The 22,282-nt window shown below is 32.7% G+C and overlaps 1 protein-coding gene across 2 annotated transcripts; it reads left to right on the top strand.

The window, feature by feature from the left end:
- Positions 1-8,754: 8,754 nt before the first annotated feature.
- LOC107875692 (ubiquitin carboxyl-terminal hydrolase 8) lies at positions 8,755-21,028 on the top strand. Of its 2 annotated transcripts, none has more exons than XM_016722502.2 (13): positions 8,755-9,073; positions 10,310-10,558; positions 11,659-11,800; positions 13,371-13,430; positions 13,506-13,601; positions 14,529-14,864; positions 15,290-15,430; positions 15,557-15,727; positions 17,009-17,284; positions 17,464-17,612; positions 18,581-19,129; positions 19,772-20,045; positions 20,637-21,028. In XM_016722502.2, the coding sequence occupies exons 1-13, from the start codon at positions 8,976-8,978 to the stop codon at positions 20,757-20,759; spliced, it is 2,664 nt and encodes an 887-aa protein (XP_016577988.1). In that variant the 5' UTR covers positions 8,755-8,975; the 3' UTR covers positions 20,760-21,028. The 2 variants fall into 2 exon arrangements, with proteins under 2 accessions (XP_016577988.1, XP_016577989.1); XM_016722503.2 differs by having other exon boundaries at positions 8,756-9,073; positions 17,009-17,266.
- Positions 21,029-22,282: the final 1,254 nt, after the last annotated feature.

Raw genomic sequence — 22,282 nt, 5'->3', positions numbered from 1 at the left:
ATATTTACAAATATTGACAGTCAAATCAGTATTTTGAATTGTTGAACAATACTAAAATATTATCCATGTCCAAACTACAACCCGCAATGCAACTTATTAGTGTAGTGGAGGCCGGGATAAAAATGAATTTGCTTTGTTGAAAAAATACGTTATGTAAATAGTATAAAACTGATCAACTGTTTATATGTAAATATTTTATTTCGACACTTCCTCAGAGAAAGACAATCAAACTATTTTCAATCATGATCCTTGCGTATTGAATCATCCAATTCACGATAAATCAAATGAAATCTGAAAAAAAGAAAAGGTAAACACTTTATAGTACTAAAGAATGAAGATTCGTGTTTGTTTTCTTCGAAACTCTATTGACTTCACTTGTGACATTTTAGTGAATGAAACTTTCACTTGTAGTACTAACGGGAGAGCAAAAGTTATAATAAGTAATATATTCAAATATCACTTGTAACATTTTAGTTTTTTCTTTTAGAATTCCTGGGTGTAATTCTGATTTTGCCACTGATTGTATGGAACCTTAGTTTGTTGTAGGTGATTTTAAATTTTTTGTTTTATTGCGTCTACTAAAAAAGATTAGAAAGGAAAAGGGTCCTTTAATTAATGGAGCGATATATACAATAATCTTTATAAACCTTTATTTTTAGGTCATGATAATACCATATAGACAATATATTCTGATTTTGTCACTGCCTACATGAAACCTTGTTGTAGGTGATTTTAAATTTTTATTTTTTTGCGTCTACTAAGAAAAATCAGAAAGAAAAAGAGGCCTTTAATTAATGGAGTGATATATATAATAATCTTTATAAACCTTTATTTTTAGGTCATGATGATATCATATAGACAATATATTCTGATTTTGCCACTGCCTATATGAAACCTTGTTATAGGTGATTTTAAATTTTTATTTATTTACGTCTACTAAGAAAAAATCAAAAAAAAAAAAAAAAGATCTTTAATTAATGGAGTGGTATATACAATAATCTTTATAAACCTTTATTTTTAGGTAATGATGCTACTATATAGACAATATCTTATGAGCTAATTATTTTTGTCTTGGTGGAGTGTCATATCTGTCTCTCACTGCATCAAAATTATAATGTGAATGCTTCTTTTTCTTCATTTTTTTCTTTTTGTCATTTCAACCAATGGAATTTAACCAAGAGTCTTGTCTGTCTGTTTGATCTTGTTTTTTGAAACATCATAATCCATTGTTTAAGGTTTTGTCAAGGAATTAAAGTAATTTGGTATATTTGTCTTATTTCAGGATATAATAAAATACATTCTCTTAGCTACTAATTAAACACATTATTTACCTTTGTTAATTTGCATAGTATTTGAAAGGTACGTGCATTATATTAATTAAACTATCGAAATCATGCATTAGGCCCAAGTCATATTCATATAAATAGTAAGATTCAGGATTTAGCTATTAATTCAAAATCTATTACGGTTAGAATCTATCCCTCCATCTCGTATTAGTTGTAACATTCTTCGTTACGTGTTCATAAATGAAAAATAGTTTTTACTACTATTTTACTTTATTCCTCTTCATTAAATTGTGCTTTATTTAAAATTAAAACTATACTACTTTTATTTCAATAACATTTAATCTAAGGATAAAATATGACAAAATGGTAGAAAACCTTAAAATTTTCGTAAGAAATTAAACAAAAATAATCATAAACCACCCTTCCAGTCCAATTCTCAATTTAAACTATCTAAATTATTTTATATGCTTTATTAATCGTCAGTTTATTATTTAGATATAGTAATATTTTCTAAAGATTTTGCATGATACGATGAATACGAGATAACACAACGGATCGACTTAAGGTGTGACAGATGGTTTAGGACTTTTTCACCCTTGATTAGAGGTATTAGGTTCAAGTCTTTAGAAATGAAAAAAATTATGTTAAGATTTGGTAATACTGCATCTAGAAATGAGCTTTGCAATGCGTGATATTGAATATCGGGTAGAAATCAAAAATAGAAGGGAAAACAACATAAATTCCGACAATTTGAAGTTTAATTACAGAAAATCTCGATATTTTTCATAATTACTGAAAATCTCGATTTCGGGTATGTTGAGATACATAATTAGTTCCTGATACATTCAAGGAAGATACGTGTTTTCCTTAGTAGAGATATATAATTAACTACCGATATATGTTTTTAGATTTTGAGTCTGTCGAGATACATAATACACTCAACGAAAATATATTTTTCCTTTGTAAAGATACATAATTAACTTCCGATATGTTTTTTTTTTTTGGCTTTTGGATCTGTCGAGATACATAATTATCTCCCGATATATCCAACGAAGATATATAATTAGTTGAGATTTTTATAATTACTTTATATAGGTGAGAATTTGTGTAAATATGATATGTTTAACAGTTTAAGTGTATGCTTATGTTATTTTTCCAAAATAAAAAGCTAGAGATAACACAAAATGAGATAGATATCAGAATGGCTGTGTGGGCCAGCCCATGTTTGCGCATTAAAAGCTTAAAAGAAGCCCAGCTAATAGTCCAGTAGAAGCAGTGGGCTCATTACATTAAATGGGCCTGATTTTGACCTTAAATGCTCTGGGCCCAATTTCGATCTGTTTTTTTGTTGTATAAACCACATAAATTTCTTCCCTAGTGAAGTAATTACTTAAAATCCCGGTTGCCTTTCTCTCTCCCAAAATTGAGAAATGTACTTATACATTAGGTAGTCCCTCATACATTGTTTGAATGTATCAGAAAACTGATTAGCCTATATTTATGGAAAGAGAAATAAGATACTATATTTCTCTTCCTTAATTAACGTCATTAATTACCTATCATTATGTGGTGTATGGTTAAATATAGTAATTGAAATTCAATTAAAAAAAATCTAAAACATCACAGTAAATTTTCTTCTTTGTTGAATTATGTTCTAAAAAAAAAAAGGGTCATCAACTGCTTTCTTCAATTCTCAAAAATATCAATATGAATATCCTCATATTGTTGCGTCATTCGGGTACTTGAGAGTCAAAAATTATTTATTAATCCTACAAAAGTGAAGCAATTATTATTTCAAAAAGTATAACTTTCTTGAAATTGATTGCTTCGATCACAATGGAATTGATATTGACGAAGTTCGTTAAAAAATTGAAGTAAAATACATTATTGAAGGTAATTCTTCTCCAATTATCATAAGGAATGAAAAACAAGTGAGGGTTTACATGGAGTTGAAGAAATAATTTTCGGAATTTGTCAATACGGTATTTTATGCCTGAAAAATAAAAGCAGGCTAAAATTAAGAGAGAAAAAGATAGCAGCAAACTGATACGTATTAAAGATAACATTATACAACAGTTGTACATGTATGTGGGTACATTATACATTTAAAAAATAATATGTAGTAATGTATACATTTAAGTATTAACATTAAACATGTATACTTTTGTATCCTTATTAGAAGGTATAAGGTAACCTTATACAATAGTAATGCTTTCTTATTGTACAATACCAAATAAGACATAAAATGTCGCTTAATGTAACAAGATTTTCTTAATGTATAACATAATGAAATATATAGCAAAAGAATTTTACTATACATTAGTCTTCCAAAATAACTAATGTATAATGTCTGATATATTATAGCCTATACATTAAAATATAATCTTCCACAATGTATAATATCGCACTATACATATAAAATATTCACCTTATACGTTAATTATCTACAAGATTATAATAATTTTAAGGAAAAATTAGTGTTATTGTAACATTACATTGGTTACGCGATAATAATAAAAAATGATTCAATTTTCTTTATTACGTGAATTGAAAGTGTACATCAATCTACATTAGCTTGATTGTGGGCATAAATAAAGGAGAACATATATGAAGCAAAAATCGGTGCACTAAAATAGAAGCAACATATGATATTTTGATATGTATGAGAGGGACGAGAGAGAAAGAGCGAATTTAAGGGATTTAAGTAATTATTTTGAGATTTTTGTAATTTTTGTTTCAATATGGAATTTTATGTAATAAGGTAAAGTTATCTTGTGTATATATGTAATTTTTCTTTTTTTGTTTGGATCTTGTTGGCAATGTACCAAGACATGTAATTAGAAAAGGGAAAGTTACACATTTAATCGTTCCTTAAAAATTATATATATAGAGAGAAGAGAAGGTTTCGACATACCTGTTTCAGCAGATTGCTTGCTCCGTGATTTTACTATATCATCTCTAATTAATTATTATAAATTATTTATATACTAAAAAATTAATAATATTTAATTAAAAAAGTAAAATAGATATTTACGACATGTCTGCTTCATCTACTTTAACCGTGATTTTACTATATCACTCTTAATTAATTATTACAAGTCATTTAAATATTAAAAAATTAATAATATTTAATAAAAAGGGTAGAATATATAAAATGATAACTAACTCTTGATGTTTTAAACTAACTTGACGTGTTATATGAGATCCACTTAAAAAAAAATCATAAGTATTTTGTTTATAGTAATTTTGCTATATCACTTTTAGTTAGTTGTTGTAAGTTATTCGAGACATGTTTGTTTCACTGCTTCAATCATGTTTTTACTAAATCACCCCTACTTAATTATTATGGCCATCAAAACATTACACCGCTTAAATTGAAATAGAAAAAGTATTATAAACACAATAACTAAAAATTTAAATTATTTAAAAAATATAATTGACTATCGATGACACAAAAATTTGGATAAGGAGAGTAACATATATTATTTAAAAATTACATTAAAAGTATTATAAATTACAATAGTTAACAACTTAAAATATTTAAAAATAATTTAATCTGTTAAATATTTCAAAAAATACTATAAATCACAATAATTAATAACTTAAAAAATTTAAAAGATATAAAATATTTAATTGACTCTCAAAATTATATTAGTGTCGTTTAAATTAGAATAGAAGAAAAGTATTATAAATTACAATTATTAAAAACTTCAGTTATTTTTTAAATACAATTGAATATCAATGCCACAAAAGATTGGACGAAGAGAGTAACGTATATTATTTGAAAATTACATTAAAAATATTGTAAATTACAATAGCTAACAACTTACAATATCTAAAAACATATTAAATATATGATTGATTATCTAAATTTTATTTGTGTCAAATAAATTAAGACAAATATATATATATATATATATATATATATATATATTGAGCCCGTGCTAAATTTCGGATGAATCTCAGAATATATATGCAATTTTTGTTTAAATATATCAGGATTGAAAAGGCAAGTTTCAATACATCACACCAAGTAGTGTATAAGAAATAATGTTAAATAATATCAATATTACTAATACAACCATTATTAATGCAGACATTACTAATACATTCTATTCGAAATAATTTTTATACACCCTAACAAACGACTCCTATATTTCAATGGAAGGAACATATATAAAAGCACAATTCAATAAAACATCTACATAAATATGTTTTATCGTGTTCTCAAAGTCAAATAACTTAAATTATTATGAAAAATGGTAACGTATAGTTTTATTTTTTATACAATTTTTGAAACAATTAAAATTTAAATTTAAAATATTAATTTAACTTAACTTCAAAGAATAAATTGACAAATAAAAGAGAAGGAGAAAACGAAAGCAAAAAATATTTATATCGACTTAGTAGGGGAGTAAAATGCAATTTTGAGTTATTAATTACAAACCACATGTGATGTAATATGCATGACTAGATAACCCTTTATCATATGATTAAAGATCTAAACTTAAAAATGCACCGAATTTTGTCATTTATATGAATAAAATATACATAATTATCTTGTGAGACTTGGTTCCTTGAAAAATACTATCAAATACTAGTTAATATGTTAATTTTGTGTATTCATGTTTTATAATTCATAATTCGAATTGACATCAATTTAACTTATGTACATAATTAAAATATCTTAATGTTGAGCCCGTGTCATTTTCTAGTGTGTGTGTGTCTCTCTCTCTCTCTATATGAGCTGATTTACACGCTATCCCCTAGACAGTTGGGACACGTGGTTAGAAGATCCATTCCTCCCTAGCAGAGGCATTTCCCCATTTTTTCCGCCCTTGGCGTTAACCGTTTGCTCCGCCGGATCCATAGCAATGAAATTGGCAAATTTTTCACGCAATAAGGTGTTTGAAGTCCTATTAAGCTAAAGAAGCAGATGAAGCATCGGGTCTTGAAGAAGAATAAGATCACAGAGTACAACAAACCGCTAAATCATGTGCGCGTGATTGCTCGCCTATCATGAGTTTGACTTGCACTGTAAAGTTGTCTTTTTTAGGAAAACCAGAGAGAACCTTTATGACATTCTCGTGGATAAAGCAGTCGGTGAAACTTTTTCTTATGTTGTTTAAGACCCCTTATGGAGAAACTCTAGCGAGGTATATTATTCTTTTTTCCCAGTGGGTGTAGGCTTTATCGAAAGGCTCTCCGCCTCGTGGCATTACTCAGTTCGCTTGAAAACAACACTTCTCTTTTCGCCTATTCCTTTTCGTTAACTATTGAGACATATCACAATTTGCATTACCTTTCTTCCTTATTCTGACCGCAACACCATATCTTAACCCTTTTCTCGAATTGCTGGTCCATTTCGAGTTGGCCCATTCCCCTTCGACCGATCGTAAAATGAGAAGAACTGAGAGAGTATGCTATGTGTAGACTGATTTGCTGCTTGCTTTCTTGAGGAATTTAGGAGTGAAGGCGATTGAGACTCTGATTCCTATATACCAAACTTTGATCAATCATACATGATAGGAGAGAAATCGTCTGATTAAGAAAGAAGGATTCCGCCTCTCGCTAATACAACACAGGAATAGTCCTGATATATATATAGGGATAATCCTGATTAAATATATGTCGTCGATTTTTTATATCTGAATGTCTATCATCAAATGTTAAGTGTAAAGTCAAAATTCCCATCATCAAATTCAAAAATACGATTTTGCCTTCTCAAAATTCAATTTGGGAAGTCTAAATTAAAGTTCATTAAATGTATATTCTCTAATCATGATCTCTACAATTTCAAACAAAAAAAACTACAGTATATGCATTTTATGTACCTAAATAGCAACTTGAATTAAATAATTTTATTGTAATTTTTAAAATGTATTTTTCTACAAAGTTGGTGTTTCTTTTAAGACTGAAATTTCAAAGATAAAATGCCATGTGGAGAAGTTGAACAAAAGGCCGAAGTGATCTTGCATTGCATGCATTTTGTATTCAAGTCATTAATTGTACTTACGTGTCATTAGTTAAAATTACGTGTCACTAATTATACTTACGTGCCAATAATTTCAGTTGGAAGTTTGACTAGGATTTATTTGGAAATTTGTTTGTTTTTAGATGTATAGTTCAGAATTTTTATTTTATTTTTATAAATTTAGTTGAGGTAATTATGATAAAAGATAATTATTTATTATTTATTTCCATTTAAATTGCTTGAATCAATTTTAGATAGAACTTAGGATTTTATGATTTTCTGTTTAGGGCCTCTATAACGCATTTATGTTGTAAGGTGATTAATCAAATCATGATATGTTTAAAATTAGAATTATTTTATTTAATATTTTTGTAAAAGCACATGGTTGTTACTTTAGGAGCAAATCAAAGATTAATGAAATCTTGACTACAATTAATAATATTTCACTATAAGATTAAATGAATTAGTTTTACTGTCAAATAGTCTTACAAATTAGTAAAAGTTAAAAGAATAAATTTAAAATAAAAATAATTTTTTATTAAATTTAAACTTGACTAAAACCATCAATATTCTATTGAATGTTCATATTTTTACACTATTTTGTAAGATCTTATAAACATATAGTAAGTAATATTTATTAAGACACTGAGTAAAATGTAATTGCCACACATTGTTTTAAAAAATTGACGATATTATTTGGTGATATCTGTAAGATATAAAATCTGCCACAAAATAATACTTTAGACTTAAAAAGACTAGATTTCAATTGTATGACATTTGACCTATCAAGTCAAATGAAATTGAACAAACTTTTTGTTAATTATATTATTAATAAGAAGTACCTCAAAAGTACCTTTAAATCATTTTTAAAAAGCAAAAATATTATTAAACCTTCACAAATAAAACACATATTTTTTTTTATTCAATTTCAATTCCCAACTTGATTTGCATCAAAATACAAAAAATCCCTTCAACTTTGTACATATTGTCTATTATAAATATTACTCCCTCGTCCTAAAATAAGTAGTATTTAAAAATTTTCAAGTTCATTTAGAAAACTAATTAATATAAAATGTCAGTTACTAAGTTATAATAAATATTTTTAATATTTTATTTTAGTATAGTTAATTCATATAAGAGTACACTTGAAAATAGTTACTATTTTTATCATGAGCTTTAAAGTGACATTTATTTTGAAATAATTTCGTATGCTAAAATGATACTTATTTATAGATAGTGAAAGAATTGTAAAAATTATTAAAAAAAAAAAAGAAGAAGATATAGTATAGAATTAGCTGTATTTAAGATAAGATGGACAGTCAAGATCCATCTGATCTGTCTTTAAATTGCTTTTTTCTTATTTCTCTTAAATTCCAAAAAAAAAAGAAAAAAAAAACTACAGAAAACAATATTTAATTAAGTAAATTATTTAAGTGTAAATAAAAAACACTAGAAAAATATATAAGCATTAAGTCAGTTAGTGTATATTTATGAGTATTTCATAAATATTCTCTTTTCCCTGAATCCTCTTTGCACAGAAAAAAGCTCCATTTGTTTCTCTGCAAAAATAAAATCCGTCATATTCTCTCTTTCCCTATATATAATCTGTGCATTTTTTTCTGTTGCAAAAATCTGTTCCGCCATTTGTGAAGTTTCTCTTTCTCTCTCTAACCGAGTCTTTCTCTCTCTAGAATTCCGGTGTCTCTTCTATTCAAATGGATAATCCATCGGAGGATTCCTCGGATTCTCTTCAACAGCAGCAGACCGAATCTTCTGGAAACGATGAACAGCGAGTTTATTTTGTTCCTTATAGGTATAACCATTCTTCATGCAAGTGTCTTTTTTTTTTTTTTTTTTTGTATAGCTAATATGAAAGGAAACAGCATTAAAAAAATTAAAAATCGGAATTGAGTTTTTTGGTTTTGATTTTTTTTTTTGAGTTGATTTTTTTTGCGATGCTGGTTTTGATTTGATCCAATTCAGCTGAAATTGAATCTGATTCCATAAGATAACGAGAAAGTTGAAACAAGTGCTATTTTTTTTTGTGTGTGTGTGTTTTACTTGTTGGTTTAGATTGGTAACTGAATTGGCTTTAGTACATTGATATGTTGTAGGTTTTTTTATCACTTCTGTATCTGCTGCTGGATTAAATTGTGTTGTTTTTTTTGCTTGTAAATTTGTTTTATGAGCTTCATTTGGATTGGTAATTGAGCTTTGTACATTGAATGCTGTTGATTTTTAATCAATGTTGTTAGTTTTTGTCACCTCTCAGCGCTTGGATCGAATCGTGTTGTGTGAGTGTGTGTGTGTGTGTGTGTGTGAACTTTAGCATAAGAAAATTATGACATTGAAATACTGTTGGTTTTTAATCAATGTTGTTGGTTTTGGTCATCTCTTAGCGTTTGGATCGAATCTTGTTGTGGGTGTATGTGTGTGTGTTTGTATGTGAACTTTAGCATAAGAAGGTAATGGCATTGGATTTTGGGTTTTGTTGTATTTAATTTAAGTTGTTAATAATTGAGAAGTAGTATCGGGAAGTGCCAATGAGATTTTAACAATGTTGGTTATTGCAGACTGTTTAATGACGTAATCAACCTCAAAAGAATTTGATAAATTGTTCTATCTACATAAGATATAGGTTTATCATGTCGTATGTTGTCGGTTGAAAATGTTCAAGTTCAAAAAAAAAGTTTCCAGTTGAAATGTTGCGTCTTTTTATTATAAATAGCTCTTATCAGTTGACAAACTGCTCTGTGGTAACTGGTAAGTGGGTGTAGAGGAAAGTGTGAAAGAGAAGCAGAAACTTGATGCTTGAGAGTGGTTTGTAAGAAGAAAGATAATGTTTTAGTGCGTAGGATGGGGTAAATATCCTGGAGGCAGTAATTTCCAGAAGTTATCGTCTGCTGTGTCTTCTCTAGCTAAGATGTTTTGGTCTCCGTGAATTTCCATGGAGTGGGTCAACGTGTTAGTTGTTACACTCATATATCACAAGCCCCAAAAGGCACATATATTTATAACACTGCATGAGAAAGTCTGTTTACTATTATAGGTGGTGGAAGGAGGCACAGGATTCAGCACCATCGGATAGGAAGTCGGTGATCTTGTATGCAGTAGCACCAGTTCCATCTTATGGAGGGCCAATGAAGCTCATTAACAACATATTTTGCCCAGATGTTGCATTTAACTTGAGGAGAGAGGAGGAATCTTTATCACAGAGTCAGGAGAGTGGTGAAGTTGGGGTATCAGGCCGGGACTATGCATTGGTCCCTGGCGACATATGGCTACTTGCACTCAAATGGTTAGTACTTAGAATTCCGTTTTCTTTTTATTCTTGAAATGCATATAACCAAAACCTCTTCTAATGGAGATTAAAACTGAAGCTGTTGAGCATTCCAAGGACACCATTTGCACTGTGATCTTTCTTAACTCCCAATAAAAGATTTTTTTTTTGAGAAGGTAACTTTTTTTGTATAACTATTTGCTGCGAAAAACTGTTCATTCATACTTACAAGGGAATATAGGAAGATGTACTAAGCTATAACCTACTTACAGAGATCCTAGAACATCAACAAAAGATTCTGTATCTTCTATATCTTCATGTTTACACCGAAAATAGAAAAGGGCCAGACACTTCATCTTCAGTTTCTAGGTAGAGCTATAATTGTCTTCAAAACCCCTTTGGTTTCTCTCTTTCCGAACTGTCCAGCAAATGCAAGCAGGGACAATCTTCCATCTTTCTTTACGTTCTGAGTGAGTACTATATTTGTTCCAGCACACCATCACTTTAAGTGTATCTCTTGGAATGACCTACACGATCCCTTTTAAATTAAGGAAAATCCTCCAAAGCTTTGTTGGTTTCTGCTTCTAATAAAAGATTTAACTTTTTTACTTCTGCTTGCAAGTACCACTTGCAGTTAGTTTGTTGGTTTCTTCTGTTTTCGAGACCACTCGCTTTTTCATTTCACATTAAAGAGGCCTCAAGATTTCCGAGACCGTTGTGGCTTCTATTTGGACGACGATCCACATTTGTAAATATATACTGTTAATCCCTTGTTAGTTTATATGGAAACTCATTGTATAAAGCATTTTAGAATTTTTTCTGAAAGAATCACCGTTTGTTCTTTCATCTTTAGAATGCTAAATTCGCTCAATTGATCCTCGTCCTTATACCCTTTGTTTCTTTTTGTCTTTTCTATTTGGGGTCGGGATTGTTTAACTTATTATTTCACTTTCCTTTTTGGTATTTCTTCACATCTAAGAAAGGGAATCTGTCTTTGGATCTAGTAACAATGATATTTAGCACATTTATGATTTCATGCATTTCGAACCACGTAAAAGTCGATCTCTTCATTATAGAGTCTGATTTAGTTTGATTGGAATTGCTCCCTCCTATTTCAGGCACAGTAACTCTAAAGTTGCTGCTAAGAATGGAAAAATCTTTTCAGCTACAGATGAGGATATTGCGGATGTCTATCCTTTACAGCTGAGGCTTTCTGTTTCACGGGAAACCAGTTCCTTAGGAGTCAGGATAAGCAAAAAGGTTAATAATAACTTGTTGAATTTCGAATTCCATTATTTGTACTATCATAATAGCAATGGAGTGCATAATCATATGATCTTTTCAGTATAGTGTCGTCCCACCCCAAAGAAGCGGGCTTTCGTTTTCATCAGCTGCTTCACCATCTTTCATCCATCTCTTTTATTGTTACTGTCGATTGTTAGAACTTTCAAAATTAACTAAGATGGAAATGCCCAATATATCTACTTCAAGAATAAGGGTTATGCATGAATCCCTCTATCATCATCCTCATATGAAATGCTAGGAAGGGAAATAGCTGTTAAAGTTCTTCTACTTCTGTTTTATAGTTAAATATTAATCAATACATACTCTGTGTGTGTTGGGTTATTCAAATAGATGACAAGTACGTTAGTTTGATATGTATCTATTTGCTGATATAGTGGGCTATAAATTTTGCATGGTAATTTTCAGTTTTATATGCATGCGTTAACAATAACATCAATCCTATTGCTATTTATATAGTTCACTTGAAGCATTTGATGCCTGTAGTTCCCATCCAAAATCGCTCATCAGGAAATTCCACCGACAAGAAGAGTTCGAGAGAGTGAGTCTTTGTGAAAATGATATAAGAAAGGACACTTTTCCATCATTATGTTGTCTTTTTAGTGAAGTGAATTACTCTAGAGTTAAATTGTATGGACAGGAACTAACAATGTAAGGCAGTGGGATATTCAGCATGATGTGCTAATATATCCTTTTGAATGTCTGTAGCTATGACATGAAATTGGTACACTGATCCATACACCCCTACCCTTTTCCATGTTTGGAGCAGAAGAAACTATGTAATTGGGAATCAATCAGTTTCAGATGACATAGTAGACTTAGTTAACAGTTTCATCCTCTTAATATAAATCTAAGAAGTCATACCATGACTCAAGGATGCCCTGACATCCTCCACCTTTATCTATATTGACAGGTTCTTTACTTGATCACTAAAGGCTAAGAGGAAATGGTACCAAGCAAGTTGCATTCCAACCCTGGTTTGAATAAACTAGGCTAGTTGATACAACTGAGAATTTGGCATTGAAACAACATCGGAGTGTGAAGAAGTAAAATAGCTAGAGAATTTCAGCTTTTAACAAACTAATAGGAATAATTAGAGAAAAAGGTCACATGTGAAGATAGACCAAACGAATATGTCCGTTTGAACAAAATCTCTTACAGTTGAGACATACTATTTCTTTGCCTATGGGTGATCTTTCCATGCTACTTCATATTTATCATTCACCCAAAAGTTGATGCTAATTTGAACTCGTTTTCTCTTAACATGTTATTGTCGTCTTGTCCTTTACTGCCTCAGCTTGTGTTTATAAAAATGTAGCTTCCAAAAGTACCTCATTTTTCTAAGTAATTGGAATAACTTGTTTACATTTTGTAACTGTTGCATATTAGATGTTTGCAGTTTTTTCACTGGACGATGTTTCTTGTTTTATCTTGCAATATATCCTCACCTATGCTTTGGAGTTCAGTTGCACTACTTTATATCCTTTAGATTCTAGTTTTCACATTTGTTTTCTCACATTTGATTCAGGACAATTCAGTTGAATGCTTTAGAAGAGCCTGCAGAATTTTTAGTGTGGATACAGAACCCGTAAGTTCCAATATTTTTGTTTATCAATTGCAAGGGTCGGTTTGAGAAGATCAACGGCATTTTGGTTCTTTGCAGTCAAGGATTTGGGATTTATTTGGGCAGACGGCGTTGTTTTTTTCAAATGAAAATAATAAGATGATCAAAGACTCTCAGAAGCAGTCAGAGCAAGATGTATGTAGTTTCAACTCTGTCATAATTCATGACTAACCCATTACAAGCCAATCAATGCTTCTGTGCCATCTGTCATTACTTTTTCTGTCTTGCATTAGGAAACAAATTTGGTTAGATTTTTTTCTGGTGTTTTCTAATTAAGTTCTTTTACTCTTCTACTTCTTTATCAAGTGTTTGCTTCATAAAAAGGGTTACAGTGATTAAGGTGATGAATTTGCTCACTTAAAACTCCATCTAGGATTGAAGTGATGAAAGGAATTTTCTCCAGCGTACTGGGAAATCATTTGGTTTTCTATATTGTGTTTGCTCTTTCTTGAGTATGGATCAATGCTTAGCCCATTAAATTCAGTTATATGCGAATCTCCTTCATTTTAGGGGTCGTAAGGGAGGTGTTCATCCAATAGCAGTAGATGAGCCCTTTCCTTGCATGTTGAATGACGTACACTTTAAGAAGATTTAGCTCTTTTAGTTTACTGTGGGACAAGAGAAACACACTATAAATGAGACTATTTGGGTAACAACCCGCTTCTACACCCATTTGGTTTGCCGAATCAATGAGTAATTAGGTTATGCGGCTTTTAGCTGGAAATAAGATAACGAAAATGTCGACTATTTGGTAGTTGTTTCTTCCATTTGTGGCAGTTATTTACCAGTTTGGTTCATCACCATTAATTAGTATGGTGTTTCTTTGATTAACATATGAGAAGGATGCCAAAGATTTTGCTGTTTCATTCTATTTTCCTTGTATGTTACCAGTTAACTAAGATTTTGTAGTAATCCGTTATCATTAAAGGCATTTAGTTGGTTATCGGTCATCTTACAGTTATTAGTCTCTCTAGAATTATGTATTTAATGGTTCATACTGTCAATAAGCAAGAAATGATTTAAACAGACTTCTTATTTTGTCTTATTTTTTTTGCTTTGCAGCTGCTCTTGGAGTTGCAGGTTTATGGGTTATCAGATTCTGTTAAAAATAAAGGGAAAAAGGACGAGATGTCAATGCCATACCTTAATGGTTCTTCTTTTCTGATGAATGGTACTGGCAGTGGTATAACCTCTAATCTCACTAGGAGCACTTCGTCATCCTTTTCTGGAGGTTTATGTGAAGCTGGTACCTTGGGTTTGACCGGATTGCAGAACCTAGGAAACACCTGCTTCATGAACAGTGCTCTTCAGTGCCTTGCACATACGCCAAAGCTCGTTGATTACTTTCTTGGGGACTACAAGAAAGAAATAAATCATGACAACCCATTGGGAATGCATGTAAGCAATCTTGAATATTTCAAGACCATTGCAGGTTGCTTTAGAAGTTTTCTCTGAAAATTCAATGTTAACATCCCTTATCATACTTTATGTTTGGTTAGAGAAGTAAAGAGAGGAATTCAATTGATTACCCCCAAGGTGAAGAATTCATTATTTTCCTCCAATTGTGTTTGGTTATCTTGGACAAAAGTAAAAAAGATATACATATCCATTCCATTCAATTTCGTAGATGCTTAAGAAAATTGGCTCAGAGGGTATTCAATCTCTCCATTTTTTGTTTCTTTCCAAGCACAGGAAAATAAACTTGCCTTTTTTACTTTTCCTCCTCCTTCCCACCTCAATTCACCCCAACCAAACATTGTGTTCTATTCTGTCTCCTTGCACTTTTCTTTTTGCCCTTAGTTTCTCTCTTTAAATTGTTTCAGGGAGAAATTGCCTCTGCTTTTGGTGACCTTCTGAAGAAATTATGGGCTCCTGGAGCGACTCCTGTGGCACCTAGAATATTCAAATCAAAGCTTGCTCATTTTGCTCCTCAGTTCAGCGGCTTCAATCAGCATGATTCTCAGGTTCAATTTCAGTCCTTCCTGTTGGATTTATTTTACCAGTGCAGATCATTTATTCGTACTCTCTTTTCGTGTCTCTCATTTTGTGGGCATCTTTTGACTTCTAATTCTTCTTACACATATCTGCAGGAGGTCTTAGCTTTTCTATTGGATGGACTCCACGAAGATTTGAACCGCGTCAAGAATAAACCTTATGTTGAGGCTAAGGATGGAGATGATCGTCCAGATGAAGAGATCGCTGATGAATACTGGAACTATCATCTGGCTCGTAATGATTCCATCATAGTGGACGTGTGCCAAGTGAGTAACACACTTGTTTCTCGTATCTCACTAGAAGTAAGGAGACGTTTTATCTCACTAGCAACTAAAGGTTTCTTCTATCTCACTGGCAAAATTTGGAAATCATTGATCTCATTTCAACATTGACTTGAAAAACAATCAGAGTGAAGTGGTATAATTTTCTATATCAGGAACTACGCTGAATGATATCGCAACTGTTTGAGGAAGTTTAACCAGTTTTCATGAAGCTTGCTTCAAATGCCTCAGATATTTTTGTCTAGATTCTCTGCTTTATTTAACAATAAAAACTCTCATTTTATCCAAAAGAAACTGACACAATTTGTTTTGAGATTCAAACGTATTATATTTTTAGTGAATCTTATACTATTTGTTGATGCAAAAATTTGGTTCAGATCTTATTAAAAGAAAAATTTCTATAATGTAATCCTGAACAAAGAGCTGATTTTTGAGTTTAGGTTTATATTAAAACAAATTAGTTTTATGTGTATTGCGTAGTGGTACAGACTGCATAAACTTACCCTACCCTGACCCCCCTTTGTGGGAATATGCTGGGTATGATGTGGCTGTAGTTTTAAGTGTACTGCTCCCTTTTCTCTAAATGGTCTATGCATTTTCTTTTAAATGTCTTTGCGAGTATTACTTAAATGTCCTAAAAAGAATTAAGAATATCCAGCCTTCAACCTCGGTAAAAAGGTAAAACATATGTTCTTTTACAAGCATCAAGTTTAATTATATGAAAACTTGGAGCCTACCTTATCCGGAAAACCCATGAAAATTTGAACCTTGTGAATTGTATTAATTATGTGGTCTCTGTCAGTAAATAATCTCTAAACTCATCTTTGACCAATCAGTTGTGAGATAAAGCTTTGCACTTCTAAGATAAATTGTCAACTACAACGCATGGAGAGCACTTGTCTTTTTATTATTTAAGGTTTTTATTTTATATTAATAAAGTTGACTCTAGCACCCAATGGTGTGGCCTAGTGGTCAATGAAGTGGGTGGAAGAACCATGAGGTATTACGTTCTAATCCTCTCAGAGGCAAAAACACTAGGTGATTTCCTCCCATCTGTCCAAGACCTTGCTGGACAATGTTACTCAGTACCTGCGGGTACCTTTTGGCATTAGTCGAGGTGTGTGCAAGCTAGCCTAGAGTTAATGTTTTCCAGCAGGTCAGCCCTTGGGAGCATTTAGAAGTCTACTTCATCTGAATCTTTTTCCTGCGTATTTATGCCATTTTCTTGTCTAGTCTTATTGCTCAGAGCTTATTTAATTGTTGCAGGGTCAATATCGTTCAACCTTGGTCTGTCCTGTTTGCAAAAAGGTTTCCATCACGTTTGATCCATTCATGTATTTGTCACTGCCTCTGCCATCTACATCTATGAGGTCGATGACGCTCACAGTTATAAAAAGTGGCAGTGATATTCAAATATCTGCATTTACAATCACTGTTCCCAAGGATGGTAAGCTTGAAGATCTGATTCGTGCTTTGAGCACTGCATGCTCTTTGGAGGCTGATGAGACCCTTTTGGTGGCTGAGGTTTGTGCAAAGTTTCCAGTAAGATGAGAAATGGTTTCTATGTATTTCAAGTTGTTGCTTGGTTCCTGTGTTCTAAATAAAACTTATTTCTAGTTCTTATGTACAGTGTGGTGGATAGTCAAGTAGTTCCTTTATTTTTTTTTTTTATTTCAAAATAAAATTCTATTTCTTGTTCTTACACCATTTACTGGTCACAGACATACAGCAACCGCATTATACGTTATCTTGAGGAGCCAGCCGATTCATTATCCTTAATAAGAGATGGTGACCGACTTGTTGCTTATCGGTTGCACAAGGGTCCTGAAGAAGCCCCCTTGGTTATGTTTACACATCAGCAGATCGATGAGTATGTCCTGATTTTACTCATAATTTGGGCATTATCTTTTTCTCGTTTGGAGTTCATCAAACATTTACTAGTCATTTTAAGGACGTGTCTTGCATGCACAAACATGTTTCATAAGTCGGGGAAAGAAAGCACTCCGACGGTAGTGGCAGGGTTGGGTTAGGACCAACCACAACCCTCGAACTCGGGATAATGGGCCCCTCTTCCTAACATTCCCACTTAAATACCAAGCTTAGTTCTGTATAGAAAAGGGTTCAAACTTGTGACATAAGCCACAAGTCTCTCAATCTTTGCCACTTGAACTAAGCCCTGGGCTTTGAGGATTAGGATATTATGAATCTCCTTTCCCCAGAAAAGTTTTCTCAATCCATTAGTTTACTACGGAGAGTGTGTGATTGGTCATGGTTGCTAGAACTCAAGATAATTGAAAGAGTAGGTTGTTAGTTGCCATATACTTGTATAACAACATAGCCAGTGTGGTCTGAGACGGTGGGGTGTACACAGGCCTTACTCTTATGTTTATGTGGTAGAGAGAATGTTTCTGATATTTTCCATATACTCGTATCTTGTGTGAAGTAAAAGTGAGGTGGTTTACCTAGTAGTATTGAACATGCTCAGCCTCAACTCACTTCACCAGAATGCATCACAAATCATCGTTATACATGGTTTGTGGAGCAACATGTACTTTAAATGACGTGTGTTATCCTTCTAGATTATGTGGAGAATCATGAAGAGATGCAAAAGGGAAACTATTGCTTTTCTCATGCTTCTTAACTGCTGAAGTTGTTCATGTTGTGGAATTTCCTGCTTTTTTGTTTTTTGCTATTTGAAATTTTGATCTGTTAAGCTGGAAAGATTATCATAGTGGTCTGAGACTCAATTAAATTAGATGGCTGATATTTCTTGTGGCAAAAATCTTTTCCTTGCTTCCTTTTCTCATTATAGCAATCTAATAAAGACTGCATGTGCAGGCATTATTCATACGGGAGGCTGACTTCAAATTGGAAGCCTTTTGGTATTCCACTTGCCGCACATTGTAGAGTTCTTAAAGGATCTGATATCCGCAGTCTTTATCTGCAGTTACTTACACCATTCTTAGTCCAAAATGGAGCCCAAGCGGACGCGCTTAACTTTGATAGATGTTGTATTGAAGTATGTACAGACATGGAACCTGACAACAAAAGAGTAAATGTTTTTCCAGAAAGCATTGCTGAAGAAAATGCTGCCGAACATTTAGATATGGAATTTCATTTTTACCTGTCAGATGATAAGGCAACTACTAGAGGTCCCGAAATTGTAATGAATGAGCAATTACAGTCCACAGATATCCCTGGACGGTTAAATGTACTTGTAAGTTGGTCACCTAAAATGCTTGAAAAATACAATACAAGCCTTTTCAGCTCACTGCCAGAAGTTTTCAAATCTGGGTTTTTTGGCAAAAGACCACAGGAATCTGTCTCACTGTATAAATGTCTTGAGGCATTTCTGAAGGAAGAGCCTCTAGGGCCGGAAGATATGTGGTAAGTAGGCAGCTCCTTTACTCGGTGATTGTACGCCATTTACACACATATGTATTTATAAATTATAACGTACGAATGCTCAGAGATTTCTTGAAGGTTCTCTTTTTGCTTCTTTTTTGGTTTATGCTAACAATTATAAACCCTCAACATTTGTAATTGCATAACTGTATTCTCTCAGTGATACAAATTTTATCTCAATTAGGTCCACATTCTCCATCACATCTTGATTACTTATGTTGCTTAAACCATCCTTATTAACCTCAGCCAAATCAGACCTTGTCTTTGTAACGTGGCATGAGCTGGATCCTTCGAACCTCTAGTTCAGTTATGTTAAAGAAATGACGACATCGGCTGATGCTGTCATGTAACACCTCTATTAACTTTTTGCACATTGTGCTTCTGCTGTGCTTCCAGTGTGGCTCTTTGTTTCTTGTATATTCAGAGCAACTACAGGCAGTTTTTTAGATAATAACATTGAGTTATTTACCAGGGGCCACTTTTTGCAATGGCAGCCTTATTCGTGGAGTGAAAAGACTTCTTTCATGCAATATTTCTAATATGCTATCTTATCATCTAATCATTTGTTTGTGCCATTCATGAATATGATCTGCGTAACATTTTTTTTTTCGTATCCAACGTTAGGTTCTGCCCTGGATGTAACGAGCATCGCCAAGCCACTAAGAAGTTGGATCTTTGGAGACTGCCGGAAATTCTGGTCATCCACCTGAAGAGGTTCTCATACAGCCGGTTTATGAAGAACAAGTTGGAGACTTATGTTGACTTCCCCACTCATGATCTCGATTTATCCTCATATATGGCCTACAAGGACGGAAAATCTTCCTATCGGTATATGCTTTATGCAATTAGCAACCATTATGGAAGCATGGGAGGGGGTCACTATACTGCGTTTGTTCATGTAAGTGGTGCCGCTACTTTGATTACCTCGTTTCTTTTGCTTTTTTTCGATTCTTTTCCAAGGTAAAATGGGATTTTTTAAACCTGATAAATTGGAATACTAATGATCAATATAGATGTGTGCAAAAGTTGTACTTCAGGATGAAAGGGAAGTTAGTTTTGGATTTGCATGATATGCTGAACTTGTTAGAATCCCTGAAATATGTAACGTAAAACCAGTCCTGCCTTTTGTATTAATTTTAACTCACACTATCGGTAAACATTGAAAAAAGCCTTCTTATCCCCCCAAAAAATATTAGTACTTGGGGAGAGGGGAGGGTGGGGGGTCACTGTACCTCCATCTAAGAGCATTAAAAATGTCATGTTTCGTAGGAGTGTTTGGTTTGTGTATTTTTACATTCCAAGGTATCATCTGGATTTACATTAATTGCTTATTGCATGTGTATCTATTGTATAATGAACTTTAGTCAGGCATCTTCATTCTGTTGTCATCATCTGCATCATGTAGAATATACAAGAAAGGACATTTCCATTTTTCCCAGTTTACTTCAAATATTCTAACTTGTGTTTTTTTCTTGTTCGAATAATCTAGCAAGGTGCTGATCGGTGGTATGACTTCGATGACAGCCATGTGTCTTCCATCAGCCCGGACAAGATCAAAACCTCGGCGGCCTATGTTCTGTTTTATAGACGAGTAGAAGAAGTCCAACGATAGATGATGGTTACTAAACATCAAGGCTTGATTTATCTTTTTGCAAAGCCTTATAGGAATGGGGTTGGTTACAGCATTCTTTGACCTTTGGCATCATCCATCCAGTTTAGTTGTAATTTTGGGTAAAAAGGAATCTAGTGGAGTGGTGATAACGATTATGTAGCTTTGTAGCAAATAGGGAAAGAATTTAAAGTTCTTACTTTGCATAGCCGTTTTTAATAGAAGATACTTTTCTTTTATTATCCAAGCAGATCAGAAAGTAGTTTGGAACAGATTGCTTATGCACAGGCACAGGAGAGGAAACAAAAAAGGTAAGGTCTTTTATGACATGAAGTTATTGAATGTCATTAGATAGGAAATTATATTAATTTCATTTGCAATTTTAGTGATAATTTTCACAGTGCATTATGCTTTGGGGGTTCTGGCTTCCATTTTTCACATTTAATATAGGCACATCACGAACCTATATCATAAAGTTTCTCAAGTACGAGTTAGTATGAAGGTTAGGCCTGTTTGTCTAATCCTTGTCTGTAGTTTGACATTGCTCTTGTTACAACTCTCTGTGCTTCTTTTGTAACATTAAATATATGGTATAGCGGTCATCCAAGTAAAAAATAAAGGAATGTGTAAGTATAGCCGGGGTGCATCAGAAATAACTGAGGTAGAGGTACGGTCTACATACGTTCAACAATTTCTAGACCCCACTTTGCGGGATTACACCGGGTATGCTATTGCTGTTGTTGTTTCGTAGCTAAAGTGGAGTTGTACTTTACCTTTTTCAAATTAAAAATGTCACATTACTATAGGATGAAGTGAAATTTAGGTATACATACTACTTGGAAAAAGAGAGAGTAGTTGTGGTGGGATGAATATGATCATTTTACTCATTACAGATATCGGATTGGAGGTACATCACATGTAGACATGCATGTATACCATATATACGTCTATATTATTGTATACGTACGTGAAAGAGATTGAACATCAGCTAGACTGGTGGTTCTTGTTGAATCTCATTAAACCATTATCTTCAATATCTGGTGGGTCTATACTATAATAGGAAACCCCAAAAGGCACTACATTCTTTATTTTTCTTGACTGTCCTTTAAATATTTTAGACTGGACCACACCCTTCTTGATATTGGGTAACATGCATATGGGACCCCCCACCCCCTCCCTCACGATTTCAGGGTATGGCTTGGGCCTGGGGATGAGTAGTTACTTCTAACACAAATAACAAGCCGTCAAGATTTCTTTTTTCCAACTTAACCATCTGGTGTTTGGATTCATTGATCCTACTAATGTGATCCACGTAGAGTAAATTCCCTAATGGGATCAAAATGCCATTTAGTTTAGTGAAAGGTTTTCCATTGTCAGCCAGGTGAATCCAATCCGAGATATTTGGTTAAGGGTGGATGGACCAATGGAGGATAGATGAAGATAGGAAGGTGAATGAGAGCACTTAAAAACATATCAACATCCCTACCTTATTTTACTATCCTACTTTTATTTTGAACCCCAGTCCT

This window comes from Capsicum annuum, chromosome 6 (genome assembly GCF_002878395.1).
Source record: "Capsicum annuum cultivar UCD-10X-F1 chromosome 6, UCD10Xv1.1, whole genome shotgun sequence".
Taxonomy (NCBI): domain Eukaryota; kingdom Viridiplantae; phylum Streptophyta; class Magnoliopsida; order Solanales; family Solanaceae; genus Capsicum; species Capsicum annuum.
The sequence above is the reverse complement of the archived record's forward strand: the minus strand, read 5'-3'. Positions and strand labels throughout refer to the sequence as shown.